This window comes from Xyrauchen texanus, chromosome 46, assembly GCF_025860055.1.
Source record: "Xyrauchen texanus isolate HMW12.3.18 chromosome 46, RBS_HiC_50CHRs, whole genome shotgun sequence".
NCBI classification, from domain to species: domain Eukaryota; kingdom Metazoa; phylum Chordata; class Actinopteri; order Cypriniformes; family Catostomidae; genus Xyrauchen; species Xyrauchen texanus.
In genome coordinates, this window is record NC_068321.1 from 7,452,967 (window position 1) to 7,474,210 (window position 21,244).

The 21,244-nt window shown below is 37.0% G+C and overlaps 1 protein-coding gene across 4 annotated transcripts in view; it reads right to left on the bottom strand.

The window, feature by feature from the left end:
• LOC127638140 (MOB kinase activator 2-like) overlaps positions 1-21,244 on the bottom strand; it is a 61,462-nt gene that overhangs the window by 17,380 nt on the left and 22,838 nt on the right. The window contains exon 1 of one of the 4 annotated variants that reach the window (XM_052119516.1): positions 14,247-14,645. The exons of 2 other annotated variants lie outside the window; for them this stretch is intronic. In XM_052119516.1, the coding sequence (XP_051975476.1) occupies positions 14,247-14,284 (38 nt within the window). In that variant the 5' untranslated portion in view covers positions 14,285-14,645. Of the gene's footprint in view, positions 1-468; positions 664-14,246; positions 14,646-21,244 lie in introns of those variants that run through there. One more of the 4 variants, XM_052119515.1, reaches the window with a different exon arrangement.

Here is a 21,244-nt window from a genome sequence, read left to right on the forward strand (position 1 = left end):
CGAATTCTGAAGCGTATTGCACCAATAAGGAAATTAAATTAAAACAAATAATTATTACATTTAAATATCCCCAAACTAACTGAACTTCGCTCTTCACATAGAGTTGAAGTATTTGTGCGTGGATGATAGCTTCAAAAACAATATACTATTTGATCTACTTATTTAGAATTATTATAGGCTTATTATTAATGTATATCATGCTTTGGAATTTGTCATATGGAATACTAATTTGAGGATACTAAAACTGCGTTAAAACGCAATTAAATGTCTACTGAATTCACAAAAAGTACTGTATCTGCACTAACATAGCAACATTGTTTACAAAACTGTGCATATGGGCACAGACCCATTTATAAATCGTATTATTAAAGCTAATGTATGTATTATACAGCTTTTAATTCGGTTCATGCAGGTGCTGCTAGTTTATAGATCCACCAGATTTAATAAAAAACAACAAAGCCACTTTACCTTAAAACTTTGCCAACAGCCTGAAGAACCATCTTGCAACTTAATCCGTTTCTGGGGGTTTTCTGTGAGTGCATATCCGGAGTGCTGAGAACCACATAAACGATGGACTGACAGTCCGGGGGAGATTTGAACTGACCGGTCTTTCCCCTTCCCTTCCGCAGATGTTCTCAAAACATTCGTTGGCAAGTCAATAATACATACAAAGTTCTTGCAACAATTACCACCACAGGACAGCCAATCAGAAAGGCGCAGAGGCGGGGCATGAAGTGTTAACGCCAGAGGACAGCCAATCATAAGATCATAGGGGCGGGGCGTGTTGTGGTTAACATGCCGTTTGAACGTCTGCTCCTCAGCTATTCCTCTTGGCCAGTGTGATTCATCTTATGGTCAGTGTGGTGTAACCTGCATCCGAATTAAAGTTACTCCTTTACAATAACGTTTAAGGGGAAACAGTTAGAAGCCTATAATTGCAAGTCATTCTGAGATAGCTTGTAAATGCACCTTTTACTTCAGTATCTTCAGTAAAGCTGGACACAATGTTCATACTTCTCCTCTACAAAAATATATAGGCTATTTGTACCACCAAATTTCATCATAGCACTTTTCATTTAAACTGTAGTACAATTCTTAATTCAAAGGCAAAACACATCAGGGTTATTCAGGGCTATAGTATTTCGAAGGTTAAAAAGCACAAAACCATTCTGCCTGACACCAAACTTTGCCTAAAGCCAAACTACACACAAATTCTTATCAGAGGCTCGTAATGAACGTGTTTAAACTTCACTTTGACTGTTGATAGTGAAACAAAGAATATAAAGGCCTCATCAAACCTATCTTTAATATACTGTAAAAGAGAGAAATGACAAAAAACGACAATTGTCAGAAAGTTCTTATTTAGAACATTTAAGGTGACTAAGACACTAACTTTTTCCTTGTATCGCAATAGAAATTTACAAAAAGAAAGTTATGGTATGACATTAATATTTAAATATCAAACTACTTTTGTAAATGACATCTTGTGTGTCTTCTCACGAAAGCCAAAAGGAAAATAATAAAGCTAGTGATACATAAAACCACATAGTTGTTATAATGTGCGGGGTAAGTCTGATATACTAAGACGTCTTCAAACTTCAGCTGTCTGCCTAAGCAAACAGGAACAAAAGATAATACCAAGTTCCTTATAGTTAAAAAAAATAGCACATCATCTCAGTAATCATGAGGGGCTGGACAAAGCAAAACCTCGGTCTGGTCCAACACTCTTCATGTGATGTCTACTCACCACCTGATTCACCAGACAACTGAAACGACATACCAGCAACATCTGTTGTGTCTAATAACACAATTAAATCATTGATTTAGAGGATGCACTTCCATTCAGCTATTTAGTTTCAGTCTTAAATATTTAGTTATATTCTATTAAATGACTAATTTAAGAACTAAATTGTACTGTAGGGCAAGGCATCATTTCTGAGACAGTGACATCATACCAGAGTGAGTAACAGACAAGGCATAAGCATGGTTAATGTTTACTACCATCTTACATAAAACACAATGTTGTATCACATCCAATGAGTGCACTCTTCCTGCAAGAAAATATACAGTAAGGTACATATATACACAATAAATGGGTTTTTGCCATGGAAGACTTTGGGGAGTTGTCAGGTCCAACAGTATGACTTACTATAATCCATCTAAAACCATTTTAATCTGCATTTCTAATAAATTTATAAGTATGCAGCTTTTATGACCTTATATTAATCATGATATACAGTAAATTGAGAGACTACAAGGATTACTTTTACATTTAGTTAAGAAAAAAATAATATTAAAAACAAATGACAAACTTAAAAGGAATCGTGACCATACTTATTCTGGCACCAACAATCATGCCAAGCTCCAAATCACTGAGATCAAATCTTTCCCCATTCTGATGTTTGATGTGAATATTAACTGAAGCTCCTGACTCGTATCTGCATGATTTTATGCACTGCAGCCACATGATTGGCTGATTAGATAACTGCATGGATTATTGTTGGTGCTATTTGGGCTGGTTTGAGAACTTCTGTAACTGCTGATCTCCTGGGATTTTCACACAACAGTCTCTAGAATTTACTCAGAATGGTGCCAAAAACAAAAAACATCCAGTGAGCGGCAGTTCTGTGGATGGAAATGCCTTTTGATGAGAGAGGTCAACAGAGAATGACCAGACTGGTTTGAACTGACAAAGTCTACGCTAACTCACCATTGTTAAACTAATTTAAAAAGTTTGCGCCAATGTCCAAAACAATTACTGTTTTCCTCAAGCTTGAACACACACGATCACATGGCTCACTCAACTCGTTTGGTAAGAAAGTCAACGAACATTCCTGTTTGACAGAGCAAACAGAAAAAAATCCCTTCAGACACAGCACATTAGGCCCCGAGCTAAAGCATCCAGCAAACAGAGTAATCCATTTCCGCTGAAATGCCGAGGGCAACTCGAGGTGAACAAGATAGATAAAACCAACACACAATCCTGTAGCAATCTGAGAAATGTGTTAAATGCTGCTGAATTTTTTTCAAAACTTAAATTTAGCTTGATTGCTTCAAATCTTTACATTTACAATTTAAAGTAACTCATGGTTCAATTGTAGTTTAGTTAAAGGGATGTTCAGGGTTCAATACAAGTTAAACTCAATCGACAGCATTTATGGCATTATGTTGATTACCAAAAAAATAAGGTTATAATGAGGCACTTACAATGGAAGTGGATGGGGCCAATTTTTGGAGGCTTTAAAAAGGCAGAAATGTGAAGCTTATAATGTTATAAAAAGCACTTAAATAAAATCTTCTGTTAAAACTTGAGTATTATTTGATCTGTAAAGTTGTTTAAATAGTAATTTTTACATTCTTTTTGGGTTTGGTTTGTTGACATTACATCGTCATGGCAACAAAGTTGTAATATTGGCTAATATTTTAATATATTAAACTTTACACAGAAAATGTTAAGCGATATTATCACCCTAAAATAGTGTACACAAAAATATTGTTTACGTCTTATGACTATACTTTTGAAGTTTCCAGACTGGCCTCATTCACTTCCATTTTAAGGTTTTTTTTTTTAATTTTGCTTTTTTTAAAGAAAAGGAGAGATGTGTCGAAATACTTTTTTGTGATAATCAACATTATGCCACAAATTCTGTCAATTGAGTTTACAGTATATATATATATATATATATATATATATATATATATATATATATATAATATACACACGCACACATACATACACACACACTTACACAGTTCAACACGACTAGATTTATGCCATTTAAACTCTTTTGAACACTATGTTCATACTGGATTCTCCAAAGTATGCAAGTGTTGTGTACACGCCTTTTCTCGGTTTGACATCAAAAGCTGAGAATAACTCGATTATTTCAAATCTCATGTAAATGTGGATTTCTTGCTATGACACAATTTTTAAATAAACTGATTATTGGGAGTATTCAGTGTATTGTGTGCATGCAAATGGCGCATTGTTTATTAAATTAGAAATATGCTATATAGTATTTTATATGTAGCTATATAAAGTATTTTCAATAGTAGTCTCAGACTTTTGAACCCTAATGTATGAGCTTTGCAAAGTTATTTAATCATTTATGGCATGAATTGTCACATAAAAAGTGCATAAAATAGATTAAAACTACACTGCCACACCATGAGATGTCTAATCTATTCATCTCCCCTGCTGTCCCGAAAAGATGTTGGAAGATGGCCATTATTAACATGGTCCTGAATCCTATGGTGCATTCCTGCAGGGGAACGACTGCATGCACAAACACGCTCTGCTCTCAGCTAAGAAAACACAGCGGGGAACAGCAAAAGCAAGATAGATGATGAAAAATCTCCTTTGTTAAAAATCTTTCTTGAAATATTGTATTTAATTTTAGCTGAAATAAATATGGGAATCATACAAATTCTGGGAATGTGTAAAACCAGATTTGCAAGTGTTTATTACCGAACAAAAAAATTATACAAAACTTTCCAGGGGCCATAAAACAAAGTAGCCATGCACATGTAGAGGTAAAAGGCCAGAAGGGAAGAAACAAAACAACAGCAAGAATCAAAATGAAATAAACAGTGGTCGGGAGTGTTTGGAAGCGTGTTGTAGCTTGTTCTAAAGGCCTAACCACACATTCAGAGGTTGAAGGATTCAGGTTCAGTTCTGAATATGGGGCAAACAAATCTACAATCTCTGGAGATAAAAAGAAAACCCCACATGGCTCTGGATTGATGTTTATCCAAGACCAAATCTGTATTTTTCAACATTGACGAAGACCAGATTTGGAATGTTATGGGAATCAAGACCAAGATCATCACAAACTACTTTACTAGTGTTTTAATAAAACGGTTAAAAATGTATCATGAAAATAGCAATATTTGGTTCTGTGTCATGAAGAACCTTCCTCAGTGATGTCATCTAATGGAAAACACATTTGAAAAATACCAAGTATTTTTAACCGATAAATCGATTATCTGAAGAAATAAACGACAGATGAATCGATTTTCAAAATTATCATCGGTTCAAGTAATGAACCAGCAGGTCATCTAAATAAGTGCAATTTCTCATGAGACACACTCAACAAATGTGAAGTGAAGAGTGCAAGAGAGATTAAAACGGACTGCGCGATTCAAAGAAAAAACTGTCCTGCGAGTTACGCATTTTGCACAGATTCGACATGCAATCCAGTCAATATGTTTACATGTGCAATTATAATTGAGATACAATTTGTCCAAGTATACATGACACAATGTGTAATCGAATATTTGAAGGAAGGATGTCAAATACGGTGGGTTTAATTCACACGAGCATCATCTTTTATATTGGGGGGGTGGGACAATTGTGGTACAATTAACGTGTATACATGATTAATGAAGCCAAGCTACAACAAGCTACTTATCTAGGTGTGTTACTCCAACTTTGCAAAATTCTGACTAGCACGATTTCAGTCAGACTAAAACGTTTACATTTTCAAAAGATTAATCGTTTTAGTCGGACTGAAATCTAACTTTTTAAAGTGCATGTAAAAGAGCATAATATCATGAGGAAGTCAGCAACACCCAGCCCTAGTTGTAGCACTAGATGTAACCAGCAGTTGTGCTACCAAATTTAACAAATATTACTGAAGAACATAGATCCAATCAGATTGTCAGCCAATGGGCTCACAAACAGTTAATCATGCCAATTTTCCCCCACCTTGATAAAAACCACCAGTTACAGCGATTTAAAGAAATACAGTTTCAATTGAGTTGGATTATAGACTTAAGGAGGTATACAGCTGTTAATCCATAGCAACATTGATCGAGACAAGGAGATAAAGGTGTGGAAAGGATTGGCTTTATTCAGGATGTGAAAGAGCTGCTAAATATTGGTAATTATGGAGGCAGATCCCTTGATCCTTGGATTTTGAGGCAGGAAAAGCTAATCAAGGTCTTTGTTTGGAGGATAAAGATGTGAAAGATGACAGCCTTTATCATGAATATTCACAAAAACATACTTCATCCAAATTGGATGGCAAAGATAGAGAGGACAAAGCATAAAGACTGTGTGGTGCAAAGTTGCATTGGTTATGTGAACCTTTGAACAAGAGCTCCACCTGAAGGTACATTGATGTAGAATACAAACTAAAGTTGAAGAGGGGTGAGCATCTGTTTTTTTGTGCTACAGAAAGCACCTTGCCCCCTACTGGAGACAGAAAGAGGTGCATCAACAATGGTTCTTCCAAAACTTTGAGCACTTTACAGTATATTATTACATAGTTAAACATTAAGAGCCACATACAACAAATGCGTCTCTAAATTACCTGTCGAAAGGGGTCAATCTTGCATGATCATTACTCAAAGACTGGACTACCTTCAAATAGGGTTGGTTGTGCAATCTAAAAAATGTCAGCCTTTGGATGATATTTGATATATCTCAATATTTATCAAATCAGTGTAACATTGGTTCAACCTAATATGACATCTTTAGGAAACTTAATGGGCAAATCAAAAGCACATAAAAAAACATCACAAATGCTTCATTTTAAATTGCGACAACCAGCAAATATATTGTGAATTTAAATATATTGCTAAGACCTAGTATCAATTTAAGTATGCATTTTACATGCCCTTAAACAAGGACATTTCCACCAGATGTACAGCAAGCAGTACGCTTGAATTTTAAAAGACACCTTTTCATTGGATTTGAGGTAAGAGATAAGAAGATTTGGAAATATTTTGACAACCTACGATTTAACATTCTCTAAAAAAATCCCAAGACTTGGAGGTTGGTATGTGGAGATCCATTAAGGGTCAGGCAAAAAGAGACTGTGTGTCAGACGTGACCACTTGGCTGTGGACTGTCATGTTTAATTGTACAGGGAACATGTGTCAGAGAGTGAGAGTGCACAAAATGCTGCAAGACAAGTCACCTTTTGCAAAATGGAAATTTGCTCCCAGACAGCAACTGTACACATACTGACCTTGAGGGGTCCAATATCAATTGGTGATAAACAATGTCTGATAATGACACTTCTTTAAGGTGCTGTAAGCAATTTTAGCCATTCTAGAATTTCCACAAGGTGAGCCATTGGATTAGCCATGCCCCCAATTCTCAAAACCCAGCAGTCCAAAGATACCAAATTAGATTTTCTATGATCAACACTGTGCAGAAACAGTTGTCGAAAACAACATCAGCAAAACAGCGCCCTCAAATGACAACTGTTCTGAATGACTGGTAATAAAATGCCATTAATCCTCAATAATTTGCTTCAACTACAATACTATGAGAATGCGCAAAATGATTGACAGGCAAGAAGCGCCGGAGACCGCGGTCAATCTTGAGTCTAGGTGTTATCATCTCACCGTGGTTGCGTTGTGTATTACTAGTTTTCAGTTTCTTGGTGCATGAACACTGGATTTTTAGGTCATATGACAGGTTCTATGTAGTTTTACATTTTGGGAAACGCATCGCAACACCCTATTCCATTATGCTCCATCCAACTGCAATTGCATGAAAAAACAGGTCCTTGTGTGTGAGGCTCCTTTACTTATTTTGTGCTACCAGCTCTCAGTAAGTGTGCTTTTTTGCCTTTACTGCTGAAGTTGCGCAGACTGCTCCCTACTAACTGTGACTTGCAAAAACACGAAGGTGGAACTTCAAGCTTGAATTGCTCCAATGGTAGAAATATTCCCTAATATGGAATTTATGTATGGTCAGGGGACATAATTTAATGCATAAATGTTTTAAATCATTACATTCATTAATTATTAAAATGTTTTTTAATGCAATAATAATGGTGGAACTTCAAGCTGTAATTGTCCCAATGGAAAGAAAATTCTGTATTACAGATTTTAAGTACGGTAAAGGGACATGCTTAATTGCATTTTTTTAACGTTATAAATAGTTAATCACACTGGAATAAAACGTTAAATCGCCAGCCTTAAAAGTTATATTTTAGAGTGGTGAGCTTCCAATATGTAGGTTACGAGAGAAAACTGGTTTACACAAAAAAATTGTAATTAGACAAAACAACTTTTATTGCAATGACCAACATACAGTGCAATGTCGTTCACCTTGCAATGGCCATTTTATGTACTAATACTTGAGCCGGCATGGATAGTTTGCTCCCTTGCTCCAATCCTGTGGGTCCAGTAGAAAACGGTGTTCTCCAAAGATGAAGTAAAGATTTTATAACCACCCAGATCTCTACTGAGCCTATAAGGGCTTCCGATGCTTATTTCCTCCTTTTCTTGAATACTACACTTATTCTGCTCTAGCAGGTCTTCAACTATCATGCTAGAGAAAAACAATTTCTGGTGTTTACGAAAACAGATCCACACAGTCTGCAATTTCTGAGCTGAACCAACAATGGGAAAGTCATTTAGCATTTTAAAATCAATAAATTGTTTATGCTCTTTAATTTTAATCCAATTTTAATAAGTCTGTCATTGCCGCAAGCAATTGAGTGCTTTGATAACAAACTCAATGAAAACACTGCCATGGAACCAGTTGGGATTAAGAATCTTATAGAAAAAAAACAAACAAACAAGCAGGTATATTGTCATTCGACAGACTCAGCATCCTCTTACTCCTCTTACTATTGGCTGCAGAAATGTAAACATCAGCTCAGCTCAGGTGTGAGGCTCATGGAAAAGGTAATCCTGTAAGCAGCTTTGTTGCCGTACAGAGGGAGAGCATTTCGAAGAAAGCTAGACCTCCGTAGAGCCCATTTGTATCATCCCTGGGGTACTGAATCCACAACAACAGAATGAGCTCCTATGAAGCCAATAACAAGTACTGATAAACAAAAAGGCCACAAAAAATTGAATGCTTTTCTGGCTGCATACTTAGCGTTTTAGCCGGTTTAATGTCTCAGGTCTGAAACGAGTACTCGAACACATTTATAACACAAAGTGTGTGCGGACATCACAGCTACATGCTTCAGAAAGAACATGGTACAGGAAAAGATAATATTGACCTTCAGATGGCTCTTGCTTACCTATTCAGGTTGGAGAACAGCCTGCAATTCCTAGATCCCAACAACAGCGCAAGAAAATAATTCCACATTGGTCTCAGATCAGCATTAAAGTGGGCACAAATAGGATGCCTCTGAATAGCCTTGCCTGCAGGCATCTTCAATAAGTGAACATTTCCATTCAAGTAAAATGGGATTGAGCCACCAACAAAGGAGCTTCTCCTTTGTATGTACAAAGTAACACATTTCAAAACAAATTTTCATGTATCTGAGAGGTAAATCAGCTTCCTTTTGGTGAGTTCTTATGCTGTGTTCCATTCAAAGTTGGACGTGAGATATTCCTACTTGATATCTCTGAGCTCTGACTATAAAGGCATTCAATAGCCCTTTCTGCAAAAGTTTGCTAAAGTTTTATTATCATTTAAAGTAGGAATGTCGACTCATTGATGCTTATTTGCTTAAAAGTAAATATTTATTTAATAACTTCGTATGTCTACCTGGGTGCCGACAAGCTTGCGTGACATCATGCACCTGCATTTGGCAAAATTGGAGTTGAGGATTTCCACACTAGATTCCAAGTTGGAAGTCTGACTTCGAGTTGCGTTCCATTGCACTTTTCAAGGTAGGAAGTTGGAAATTCTGACTTTCTGATTTGAATTGAATGCAGCAATAGCCTTTAAGATTCATACAACATAACAACGTAAGACTCATATTGTCATAAGTGGTGATAATGTCATATATATCTGGACATAATGTCTGAGAGCACTTTTGTTTTGTCTGGGTATTGAAGGAGTGTTCCAGGTTCAATACAAGTTAAGCTCAATCGACAACATTTGTGGCATAATCTTGATTACCAGTGAGGCATTGACGATGGAATTGAATGAGGCCACTTCAAAGACGTTAAAATACTCACTGTTTAAAAAGTATAACCACAAGATTTAAACAATATGCGTGCAAATATGATTTTAGTGTGATAAAATCACTTAATAACCTTTTCGGTATAAAGTGATTTCCAGTTTTACATCTTTGTTGCCATGATGATGTAACGTTGGTATCAAAGAACTAGAAGTTCACACAACAGTAGTCCGCCACAAAACGATGATTTAAACAACTTTACATCTCAAATAATGTACAAGTTTTAACAGAATAATTAATGCAAGTGCTTTTATAAAATCATAAGCGTCACATTTCTGCCTATAAACATCCAAAAATCCCATTCATTTCCATTGTAAGTGCATTACTGTAAACTCGTCAATATTATTTTTTGTGGCAATTATGAGACAAATGCTGTCGATTATGCTTAACTTGTATTGAACCCTGAATATTGGTTAAAGGTGATCAAACTTGAGTATGTGTAGGTTTATTGTCTTTGTAGTTATCTTGTGTCGCATTCTTCATCAGCTCTCTAACTTGTATGCACAAACATCAGTTAGTGACAGTTTTCCTTTGCTTTGTGTGAATGTAAGAATTTTGATTTAATAATGGGTTTTCATACATAACACGAACCTGCAGCCAGGAGCAATTGTTCCTCCTTGTATTTCTCCTCCAACAAGAAGCTATTGACTTACATATAGAAAAGCTTAACACTGAAAAACACATCACTTCCGTTGTGAGATGTGGTCATTATCAAAGTGAGGGAGTGGTTTCCATGTTTCTGTGGTAACCTCCCTCAATATAATAATTAATAATGGATAATAAAAAAAAAATAAAGAAGAAATTAATGGGGCACATCTATCAAGAATAAACATTAGCTAAGGTCCTAAATTGGAGGATAATATTTTATTAATTTGCTAATAAATGGCTTTAGTGCAATAAATGTTATTATATTTAGCTTAATTTAGCATTTATGATAATACACATTTTTTAAAACAACGCTTAATAATTTGTGCCTTTACATTTTAGGAATGGGGGACCCTTGCAAGGGGAAAGTTTGATAAACACTGTTCTAAACCACTTAGGTATTCATTTATCTCTGGAGTGCTGATGTGATTAACTGTCAAAAGGCTGGATGTGTGCAGAGTCTCCAGCTGAGCTGGGAATGAATGGAGTGACCTTGGAGTCTGACGCTGAGTAAGCATTATCGGGTGCTCACACTGCAGCTCATGATGCTGCCGAGGCAGAGCAAAGCATCAGTGCAACCTGATCTATCAATACAATTTATGGATACATTTTCTACTTTCTATTGTGTCATAGCAAATAGACAGTTTTATAAATAAAGGCAATTAGATATAAATAAGACTTTAAATAGGTTCTAGACAATTGCAACCTTTTTACAAGTCAACATCATGCTTTTTCGTTATTAACTGGGATGCCACAATATGGACATTTTGGCTTACTCCAAAATGTTAGGGTCGATAACTAATATGACAGCAAAATTATTAATTTATACTGTTTCTGTTTTAAAAGATGCCATGTAAAATTTAACTTTTTTCCAAAATAGTTTCATGGCAACTAACAATTTCACCATCTTGTGCAAATTATTACAAGATATGGCAAAATTCTGCTTGCATGAAAAGGTAGGACTTCTATTCATATTGAGACCAACAAATAAACAAACAGAATTTCAAATTGATACAATACAGCAATCAATTTTAGCTATTTAACACTTTATTTAAGTTTAGAGTTTGGGTAAGGGGCTGGACTTCATGGTTATGTTTAGGTTTGGGGTTAAACTTAGGAAAAATAGTCATAACATTGGGCCTTATTAATGAAACATGAGCAGAACACATCTGTTAATAAATTGTTTGTAAAACCATCGACCAATGCCAATTAAAGCAGCACTAATATTGGCTGAGAGCAAGTTGGTCGCTTATATATCGTGCATCTCTTTTAATTTAAACAGTCAAAATGTATGCCATATTAAGTACGCCATTACTCTGACATCACATGGGACGATCAATAAATTACCATACTATACATCTAACACTTCAGAGTTGTTTATTGAAAACCAAAACACAAAAACAATTAACTTTGTGCTGAACTTTGAAAGTACGCCTTTTTAACCCAAGTCACGACCGACACAGTAGATTGTCCCAAAGTAAGAAAAGAATGCAGACAGTAAGGAACCGCTGGCCGACACAGACCAATTAAAGCTCATCAGATTAAATAGACGCCCCAGTCAGATGGTTAGATAGCACCGCAGTCCAACAACAGACAGCTCTGGAATATTTTTAAACCTTTTATTTATGGTTGTATATGACTAAACACTCCCATGATAAATCTTACACTGCACTTTGGCCATATATGAGGAAGAATTGTGTGGAAAACAATAGAAACTCAACAGATCTGTCTGCTTGCATGATCCCAAACAGGATGTGACTCAGGATTTTGAGAGTTGGAATGTTGGTTTAAACAAATTTGGAAAGACTCATTGCATGCATGCATTTTTCATTCATCCTCAATTTATTTCTTAGACCATTTATTAATGCAGTTATTGCAGTGCATCACAGTGCAGATTTGTACAAGGTAATAGCTAAATATTAGACCATACAGGAGGTAAAAAATATATATATTTGTTTTTATTGTCAAATGCATCCCTGAGGATTACTACGGTAGGCAACGTAAACTAGAAAGACTAACCGACACCACCTGAGGGCAGTGTTTTAAAACAAAAAGTGAAAATACTACGCTACAAAGATCTGAACCACTTCCACACCAGGCAACCAATAACATCTCAGCTACAGCAGACAAAATACACTGCCAGATCTAGCAGAGCTTGACGGTTTTCTAGCTTGCCAAATGTAAACATTGACTGTGAATCAACACAGAAGTCCAAAAGGAGATGGAAACAAGGAGGAACGAGGGAAATATAAAAAGATAGATCAGCAAACTCAACCTTCTAATCAAATACAGCTGGACTTTCTCACATTGGCCAGCACCCGCTAAAAACACTGGAACTTCAGTGATTGGCTATATATATATATATATATATATATATATATATATATATATATATATATATATATGCATTATACCGCAGTGAAATAAAATTCCAACCACATGTAAAGGAAAAAAGGAAACTGCATCTCCTTCATTGCCCTCTGCATTTGGTCTGTTAACGTTTTCTAACTTTCAAACAGCCCCCTTGCTTAACTTCCCAAATCGAGCCGGAGGTCGACACTAACATTGTAGAGGGCAAAGTCTGCCATTAGCAGTAGGGGAAAAGCTAGTAGGGAACAGTGTCCTATCGGACATTGGTCTGCAGTCCCCACATGTTAAAAAAGACCATTAAGAGATGCATCGATTCTGAACTTTAGCTAACTTGCATTTCTCTTCGCGTCCTGGGTACCAAGTGTCCTCATATGTTTGATTGTACAACCTCAAGCTTGACCTCGGCATAACCTGGCAGAGCTTCAAGAACATCCACAAAGATAAGGATAAACAGGGTTCCCACACTATTGCATGTCCTTCCCATGACATATTCAGTTTATATATCTAATGAGCCATTCAGACAACCTGGTCTCATAGAAACATGTTACTATGGCTACATTTTTGCTAAATGATTTTTACAAGGCTCATTGTACTTATCTCAGAAGTTTCTGGGTGAAACAAACACTAGAGGCAATACAATTTCACACAAACCACAAGCAAAACAGCAAATTATTATTAGTTTATAAACAATAGATTTTCAGACTGTTCCTCACACAATGCTATCTTACGACATCAAAATACTCTTACTAGTGATATATCTTAACATTTGCAAGCTTGTATGTGCATTATCAAATTGCACTGGTAGCTCAACTGATATGGCACTTGAAATGCAAAGTATGAGTCCTGAAGTGCACACAAGTTGACACGTGAACTGAAAGTGACATAGAAGCACCACAAAATGACGCGGTTACTTCAGCAATTATGTTCTTCATATTACATTTGCTTATACGACATTATAATTTAGGTTTAGTGGAGAAAATGTAACTTGCTTTTAGTGACACACAGCTGAAATTTCACCTCGGTGCCATATGTGTACGAGCCACGACTTGAAATGATTGAAAAAAATGTCACCACAGTCATGCAATTTTCATGACATCAGGCTACATTCAGAAGACTCTGAACGAGAAAAAAAGAAAAGACTTACCCAAAATTCTAACATCACTATGCCTTGCAAAAACGTTTTACTCTACACAAAAGCAATATATAGTCAAGGAAATATTTTGAGGATAACAAGAAAACTGTATGAAATTTCCCCTTTTATTTTTTGCCATGGAAAACTTTTTTCCTGATAGTTCCAGGTTTTCCATGACCGTGTGAACCCTTGATAAAACAACCCAAAACTGGTACCTGTAAAAGAAGCAGTCACAGCACACTAGAACCCCCATGCAGCTTGTGAAGTCAGCAATCAGATTGTTTTTCACTCTGTTGCACTTGTTTCAGGATATTTGAGATTTACTACAGGTGAACGGCATCCGTCAGAGTGTGCACCCTTGGCATTGCACCTTTGCAAATCTGCAGCCGAGTCCTAAACTGTTTCCCCTCGCACTTTCTAACTACCTCTCCTGTTTCCCGCTTTGTTTCCAGTTGCTGGACTGTACACAGATGGGGCTTTGTTAGGTGGCGATTACCCCTTGGCTCGGCGCAAACAGAACAACACTCCAATGAGCAAACAAAACAAGCATCCACAGCGAGCACAGTGCGTACAGTCACTCAGCACTTGTGTGTTCCTCTCTGCTGATACCCTCGGCCTTCCCCCTCCCATCTTCCATCTCTCTCTCTCTCTCTCTCTCTCTCTCTCTTTCCTCCTTGTCTCACTCTCCTATTGGCTCTGACTTTGAGGTGGGAGCGCTGGGTTGGCAAATAGATTTGCTGCAAACCGATGACGGCCCACTGCAGGAATATTCTGAGCCAGGAATTTTTAAGGGCCTAAATTGCCTCTGCAAATGGTGCCTTAAGGGAAATTTCATCATCAAAAATCGAAGGAAAACGTCAATATGAACACTCACAGTAGGTCAGTACATGGAGTTACAGCGTCCAATATAATTTAAGTAAAATGACAACTCTGGTGGCACAGCTTTTCAAAAGGTAAATGCATTATTTATATATATATATATATATATATATATATACACATACACACACACACACACACACACACACACACACACACACACACACACACACACACACACACACACACACACACACACAGTTGAAGTCAGAAGTTTACATACACTAAAGTTGAAGTCATTAAAAAAAAAAATTGCACTCCACAGATTTCATATTAGCAAACTATCGTTTTGGCAAGTCATTTAGGACATCTACTTTGAGCATGAAACAAAATTTTTACAACAATTGTTTACAGACAGATTGTTTCACTTTTAGTTGACTATATCAAAATTCCAGTGGGTCAGAAGTTAACATACACTAAGTTAACTGTGCCTTTAAGCAGCTTGGAAAATTCCAGAAAATTATATAAACCTTTAGACAATTATCTTCTGATAGGAGGTGTACTGAATTGTAGGTGTATCTGTGGATGGATTTTAAGGCCTACCTTCAAACTCAGTACCTCTTTGCTTGAAATCATGGGAGAAAACAGCAATGACCTCAGAAAAAAAGTTGTGGACTTCCACAAGTCTGGTTCATCCTTGGGAGCAATTTCCAAATGCCTGAATGCACCTTCAAGGTACACCTTCATTTTAACAAACAATAGTATGCAAGTATAAACACCCTGGGACCACGCAGCCATCATACTGCTCAGGAAGGAGATGCATTCTGTCTCCTAGAGATGAACATAGTTTGGTGTCAAAAGTGCAAATCAATCCCAGAACAACAGCAAAGACCTTGTGAAGATGCTGTAGGAAACAGGTAGACAAGTATCTATATCCACAGTAAAATGAGTCCTATATCGACATAACCTGAAAGGCTGCTCAACAAGGAAGAAACCACTACTCCAAAACCACCATTAAAAAGCCAGACTACAGCTTGCAAGTGCACATGGGGACAAAGATCTTCAAAAATAAAAGAAATGTCCTCTGGTCTGATGAAATGAAAATGTAACTGTTTGGCCATAATGACCATCGTTATGTTTGGAGCCGAAGAACACCATCCCAACCATGAAGCATGGGGGTGGCAGCATCATGTTGTGGGTGTGCTTTGCTCGAGGATGGACTGGTACACTTCACAAAATAGATGGCATCATGAGGAAATAAAATTATGTGTATATATTGAAGCAACATCAAGACAGACATCAGCCAGGATTTTAAAGCTCGGTAGCAAATGGGTCTTCCAAATGGACAATGACCCCAAGCATACCTCCAAAGTTGTGGCAAAATGGCTTAGGGTCAACAAAGTCAAGGTATTGGAGTGGCCATCACAAAGCCCTGACCTCAATACGATAGAAAATTCGTGGGCAGAACTGAAAAAGTGTGTGCGAGTAAGGAGGCCTACAAACCTGACTCAGTTACACCAGTTCTGTCTGGAGGAATGGGCCAAAATTCCAGCAACTTATTGTGAGAAGCTTTGGAAAGACTGACCCAAATTAAACAATTTAAAATACTAACTAAATGTATGTAAACTTCTGACCCACTTGGAATGTGATGAAAGAAATAAAAGCTGAAATAAATCATTCTCTACTATTATTCTGACATTTTACATTCTTAAAATAAACTAGTGATCCTAACCATACCTGTCAACACTCCCGTTTTTCCAGGCAGTCTCCAGTATTTCACACCCATCTCCCACCCCCTACCGTTTTGTTATTTCTCCCGGGAAACTCCCGTAATTTATAAGGCCCAACCTTGTTATATAAATAATCACATCAATATATTATTCCAAGGTTGCCCAGTTGCCAGATCTTGTATGAAACACACATATATATTGTATAAGGAGTTACAGGGAAACAAAAGTATAATGATGTAGGCTAACCTCTTACTGGTAAAAAATAAATATATAAATAAATAAAGCTGCTGCAAGTCATTTCAGCATCTCTAAAAGCAGCAAAAGAAATTGTGAAAACATGTTTAGAATAGAATACTACATTGTATACACTGCATTAGTGCTGTGCAATTAATCACAATCAAATCACCACATGAGCATATGAGCACATATTTCCAGATCGCAGCAAGCGTAATTCTTTTTAATTTTCCATTCTGATTGGTGCATATTTTTTGCTAATTGATAAGATCTTGGTATATAACTGACGTCACAGGATGGAGCCTTTAATCACATCAAGTCAACACAGTGGAAAGAATTAAACATTTCTGGGAGTACAGTGGGAAAGGTATACTCATTTATACACACCAATTTAAAATACTGTCTACTGCCCCTCACGTCTGCAAATATATGCTCAAGTACAATGGGGGAATCCCAGAGTTTGATGTAAAAGGGAAAATGTTGCTATGGAATTTTAAAGGAATAGTTCACTAAAAATGAAAATTCTCTCACCCTCATGCCACCCCAGATTTGTATGACTTTCTTTCTTCTGTTGAACACAAATTAATATTTTTTAGAAGAATATTTCAGCTCTTCAAGTCCATTCAATGCAAGTGAATGGTGACCAGGCCTTTGAAGCTCAAAAAAGCGAGATAAAGTCTGCATAAAAGTAATCCATATGACTCTTTTTTTAATCAATGTTCTCTGAAGTGATCTAGTTGGTTTTGGGTGAGAGCAGACCAAAATATTACTCCTTTTTTACTGTAAATCTTGCCATTGCAGTCTCTAGGTACGATCATGATGTCAAACTCAAGTTCACACAACCTCTCGCGTGACACAAGCATGCTGGCATGTTCAAAAGAAAGCTAAACTAATGAAGCTTATGAACAGCATACTGTTGTGAATAAGGCAAGCGACACTTACAGTTGTATAACGTCAGTTCTCGCGTGAACATGCCAATGCACTTACTCTGTCCTCTTATGAACGCACATTTTTTATATTGCTTTAGAAGACATTAATTTAACCATTCAAGTCATATGGATTACTTTTACTAAGACCGTATGTGCTTTTTGGAGCTTTAAAGTGTTGTTCACCATCCACTTGCATTGCATGAAAAAATCTTTGTTAGTGTTCAGCAGAAGAAAGTCATAGACATCTGGGATGGCATGAGGGTGAGTAAATAATGAGATTTAATTTTTGGGTGAACTATCCCTTTAACAGAAACTAGGGCCATCACAAATACATTTCTCAGCACTTTAATAAAAGTAATATCTGTCAGGTAGTAGGGATTATTTTCCAATTGGTATTCCCAAAGACATAAAAATCAGAGACAAAAGTGTCTCTGGTGAATTGTAATTAAAGAAAACCCTTTTGGTTGCAAACAATTCAAAACTTTATCTTGTTCCTATTAAAACACAATTCATAATCCAAATTATTTGTGTAACAAAAGCCTGCCTAGAACACCCTCTTCAAGCAGTTTCTCTTTTGCATGTACATGTAAATATGCATACCGATTATCAATTACCAAACAACAGACACAGATTACGTCACCCAATGTGTCAATCTAAAACCACTGAGAGGAGCAGGACCTCAAGCCTTTGCCTTCAATAGGAGTTCCCCATGAATAACAAAGAAGTGATCTTCTCCCAGACTGGATGATGTTATCCCTTGCCACACAAAGTGTGAATTCCAATCGAAAGTGATCATCCCTATGCCCTACTCACTACAAAGCTCTTATGTGGGCTCTCTAAAGAGAGCATTACAGTTTGAATGTACCCTTATCTAAATGTCTTGTAAAAGGGCCCTTTGTGGAAAAAAAAAATCAGCTTTCTTACTTTTGTTCGGAAAGACTACTTTGAGTGCCGTTCCCTTCCCGAAGTGCCCTTCAAGGGCGTGACAAAGCATTTGGAAAACGCCCAAAGTGATTATAGAGCACCAGCTCTACTACAGCAGCTGTGCTGTGATAAGAGCCTTCCCTTTGTGATGAGAAATCTGTATAAAGAGAGCTGGGATGGATCGTATTGGCTCCGATACTGAAGCTTTTAGATGGATCGGGTATCGGTCCGACGAGCCCGATCCAAATACAATACTGTGTGTTAGTCAAGTTCAAATTACATAAAAGAACCATTGGAATACAATTTATGTAGTTCATGACTTGGGCATTTTATTCAAAGTCACTTAAAGATGTGCTATAGCTCTGTGAATCACAAAAGGCTGTGTTTCATAAGTAAATATATAAAAGGCACGCGCAGCTCCAAGGCATCAGTCAACGGCCCTGCTGTTTACACACTCGAGGCTATTTTTAACCTTCACAGCAGTGTCCAATATTTGAGCGCTACTCACGAACATCTCAGATGTAGATGCTCAATAGTTCGGTTCACTTATAATATGCATTTAGAACGGCACTAGAGGTGCATTTTACCAGAATTTGAATAAGAAGCGAATATAGACCAGGTGAACTTGCCTACAAACAGACGCACTTGCAGGACTTCCTGGAGAGTTCAGAATGTCAAAATAAAGGTGTGAGGGTTTAAAAAGTTAAAGGTGCACAATTGAGATTACAATATATTACTATTATAATATATTATTATTTGTTTACAAATTATAATAATATTTAAAGTTGAATGGATTAAAAAAAAAATAACTGTGTGAATGAAAAGTGAGCTGTTAGCTTACAACTAAATTGAATTGCTGGATTCAGATCTATTTTTGTTGTTCAATTTAGTTGTAAGCTATCATCTCAATTTTCATTCACACAGTTATTTTTTTAACAGTAATTCCAGTATAAATCATCAATAGGAAATAAGCTGGTTTTTTTTGGGCTACTGATGATTTATACTGGAATTACTGTTAATTTTGCTGCTACATTATCCAGTATTCTAGTTAATAATAAAGTGTTTCTTATGTGTAGTTAGAGGTTTGTGTTTCTTTACATATTAAAGAGTACACCCAATTAGTTCCACACAATAATGTAAAGATATTCTAAACTGATTTTGCAAAAAACAACACTAGTATCAGATTGGGATCGGTACTGGCCGATACTGAGAGTTCCAATATTGGAATTGGAAGAGAAAAAGTGGTATCGGTGCATCCCTAAATGAGAGTACAACTAATTTCTTCCATTGCACCAATACTGCCTTTTAAAGACAGGAAGCAGACTGGTAACATTTGATGGAAACAGTAGAGGAAAACTGATCAGTGCACTTTACATAACCTTGCATGATCTAAAAGTATTGTGTGCAAGGGATTTAGGAATAAAAGAATGCTTAAAAAACTAAATTATATTTCAAGAAGGAAAGGTAGATAGAAGTAACCAACTTTATTTTCCTGGTGTGGCTATGAATGGACTTGTCAAAGCCCAAATGCTCAACTCATTGAAACCAATGAATAATTGCGGGGAGGCAGCAGGAACTGATATATATATATATATATATATACACACACACACACATCAGCCACAACATTAAAACCACCTGTCTAATATTGTGTAGGTTCGCCCTCGTTATGCCAAAACAGCGCCAACCCGCATCTCAGAATAGCATTCTTAGATTATATTCTTCACACCAGAATAGCACATAGCGGTTATCTGAATTAACGTAGACTTTGTCAGTTCTAACAAGTCTGTCCATTCTCCGTTGACCTCTCTCATCAACAAGGCGTTTCCAGGGGCCTGGGTAGCTCAGCGAGTAAAAACGCTTACTATCACCCCTGGGGTCGTGAGTTTGAATCCAGGGCGTGTTGAGTGACTCAAGGCAGGTCTCCTAAGCAACTAAATTGGCCCGGTTGCTAGGGTGGATATAGTCACATGGGGTACCATCCTTGTGGTTGCTATAATGTGGTTCTCGCTCTCGGTGTGGCACGTGATGAGTTGTGCTTTCTCAGCGCACTTTCTCAGACTTGGAGGCAACTGAGATTTGTCCTCCGCCACCCAAATTGAGGCGAGTCACTACGCCACCATGAGGACTTAGAGCGCATTGGGCATTTCAAATCGGGGAGAAAAAGGGGAGGGGGAAAATAAGGCGTTTTCATCCGCAGAACTGCTGCTCGCTTGATGTTTTTGGCACCATTCTGAGTAAATTCTAGACATTATTGTGTGTGAAAATCCCAGTAGATCAGCATTTATAGACATGGTTCGAATTACGTGGGAGCTGAGCTCCCATAGAGAGAGGATGAGCTCCCATGAAAGCAGTAAAATCATACACCTGTGGGGGTCTCTAAAAATCATCAGCACCATTATTTTAAATTACAAATAAAGCATTTTTTCCTTCAATATATTCCTTCAATGTTTATGTTAACCCTTTTGCACGTATGATCGATCAACACCGGTGTGATTAGAACGGTCAGTGCATCACGTGATCAACTGCTAAATTCAAACGTGCTTTCGCGCTTTGGCTGGCGCTGAGCCAGAGACA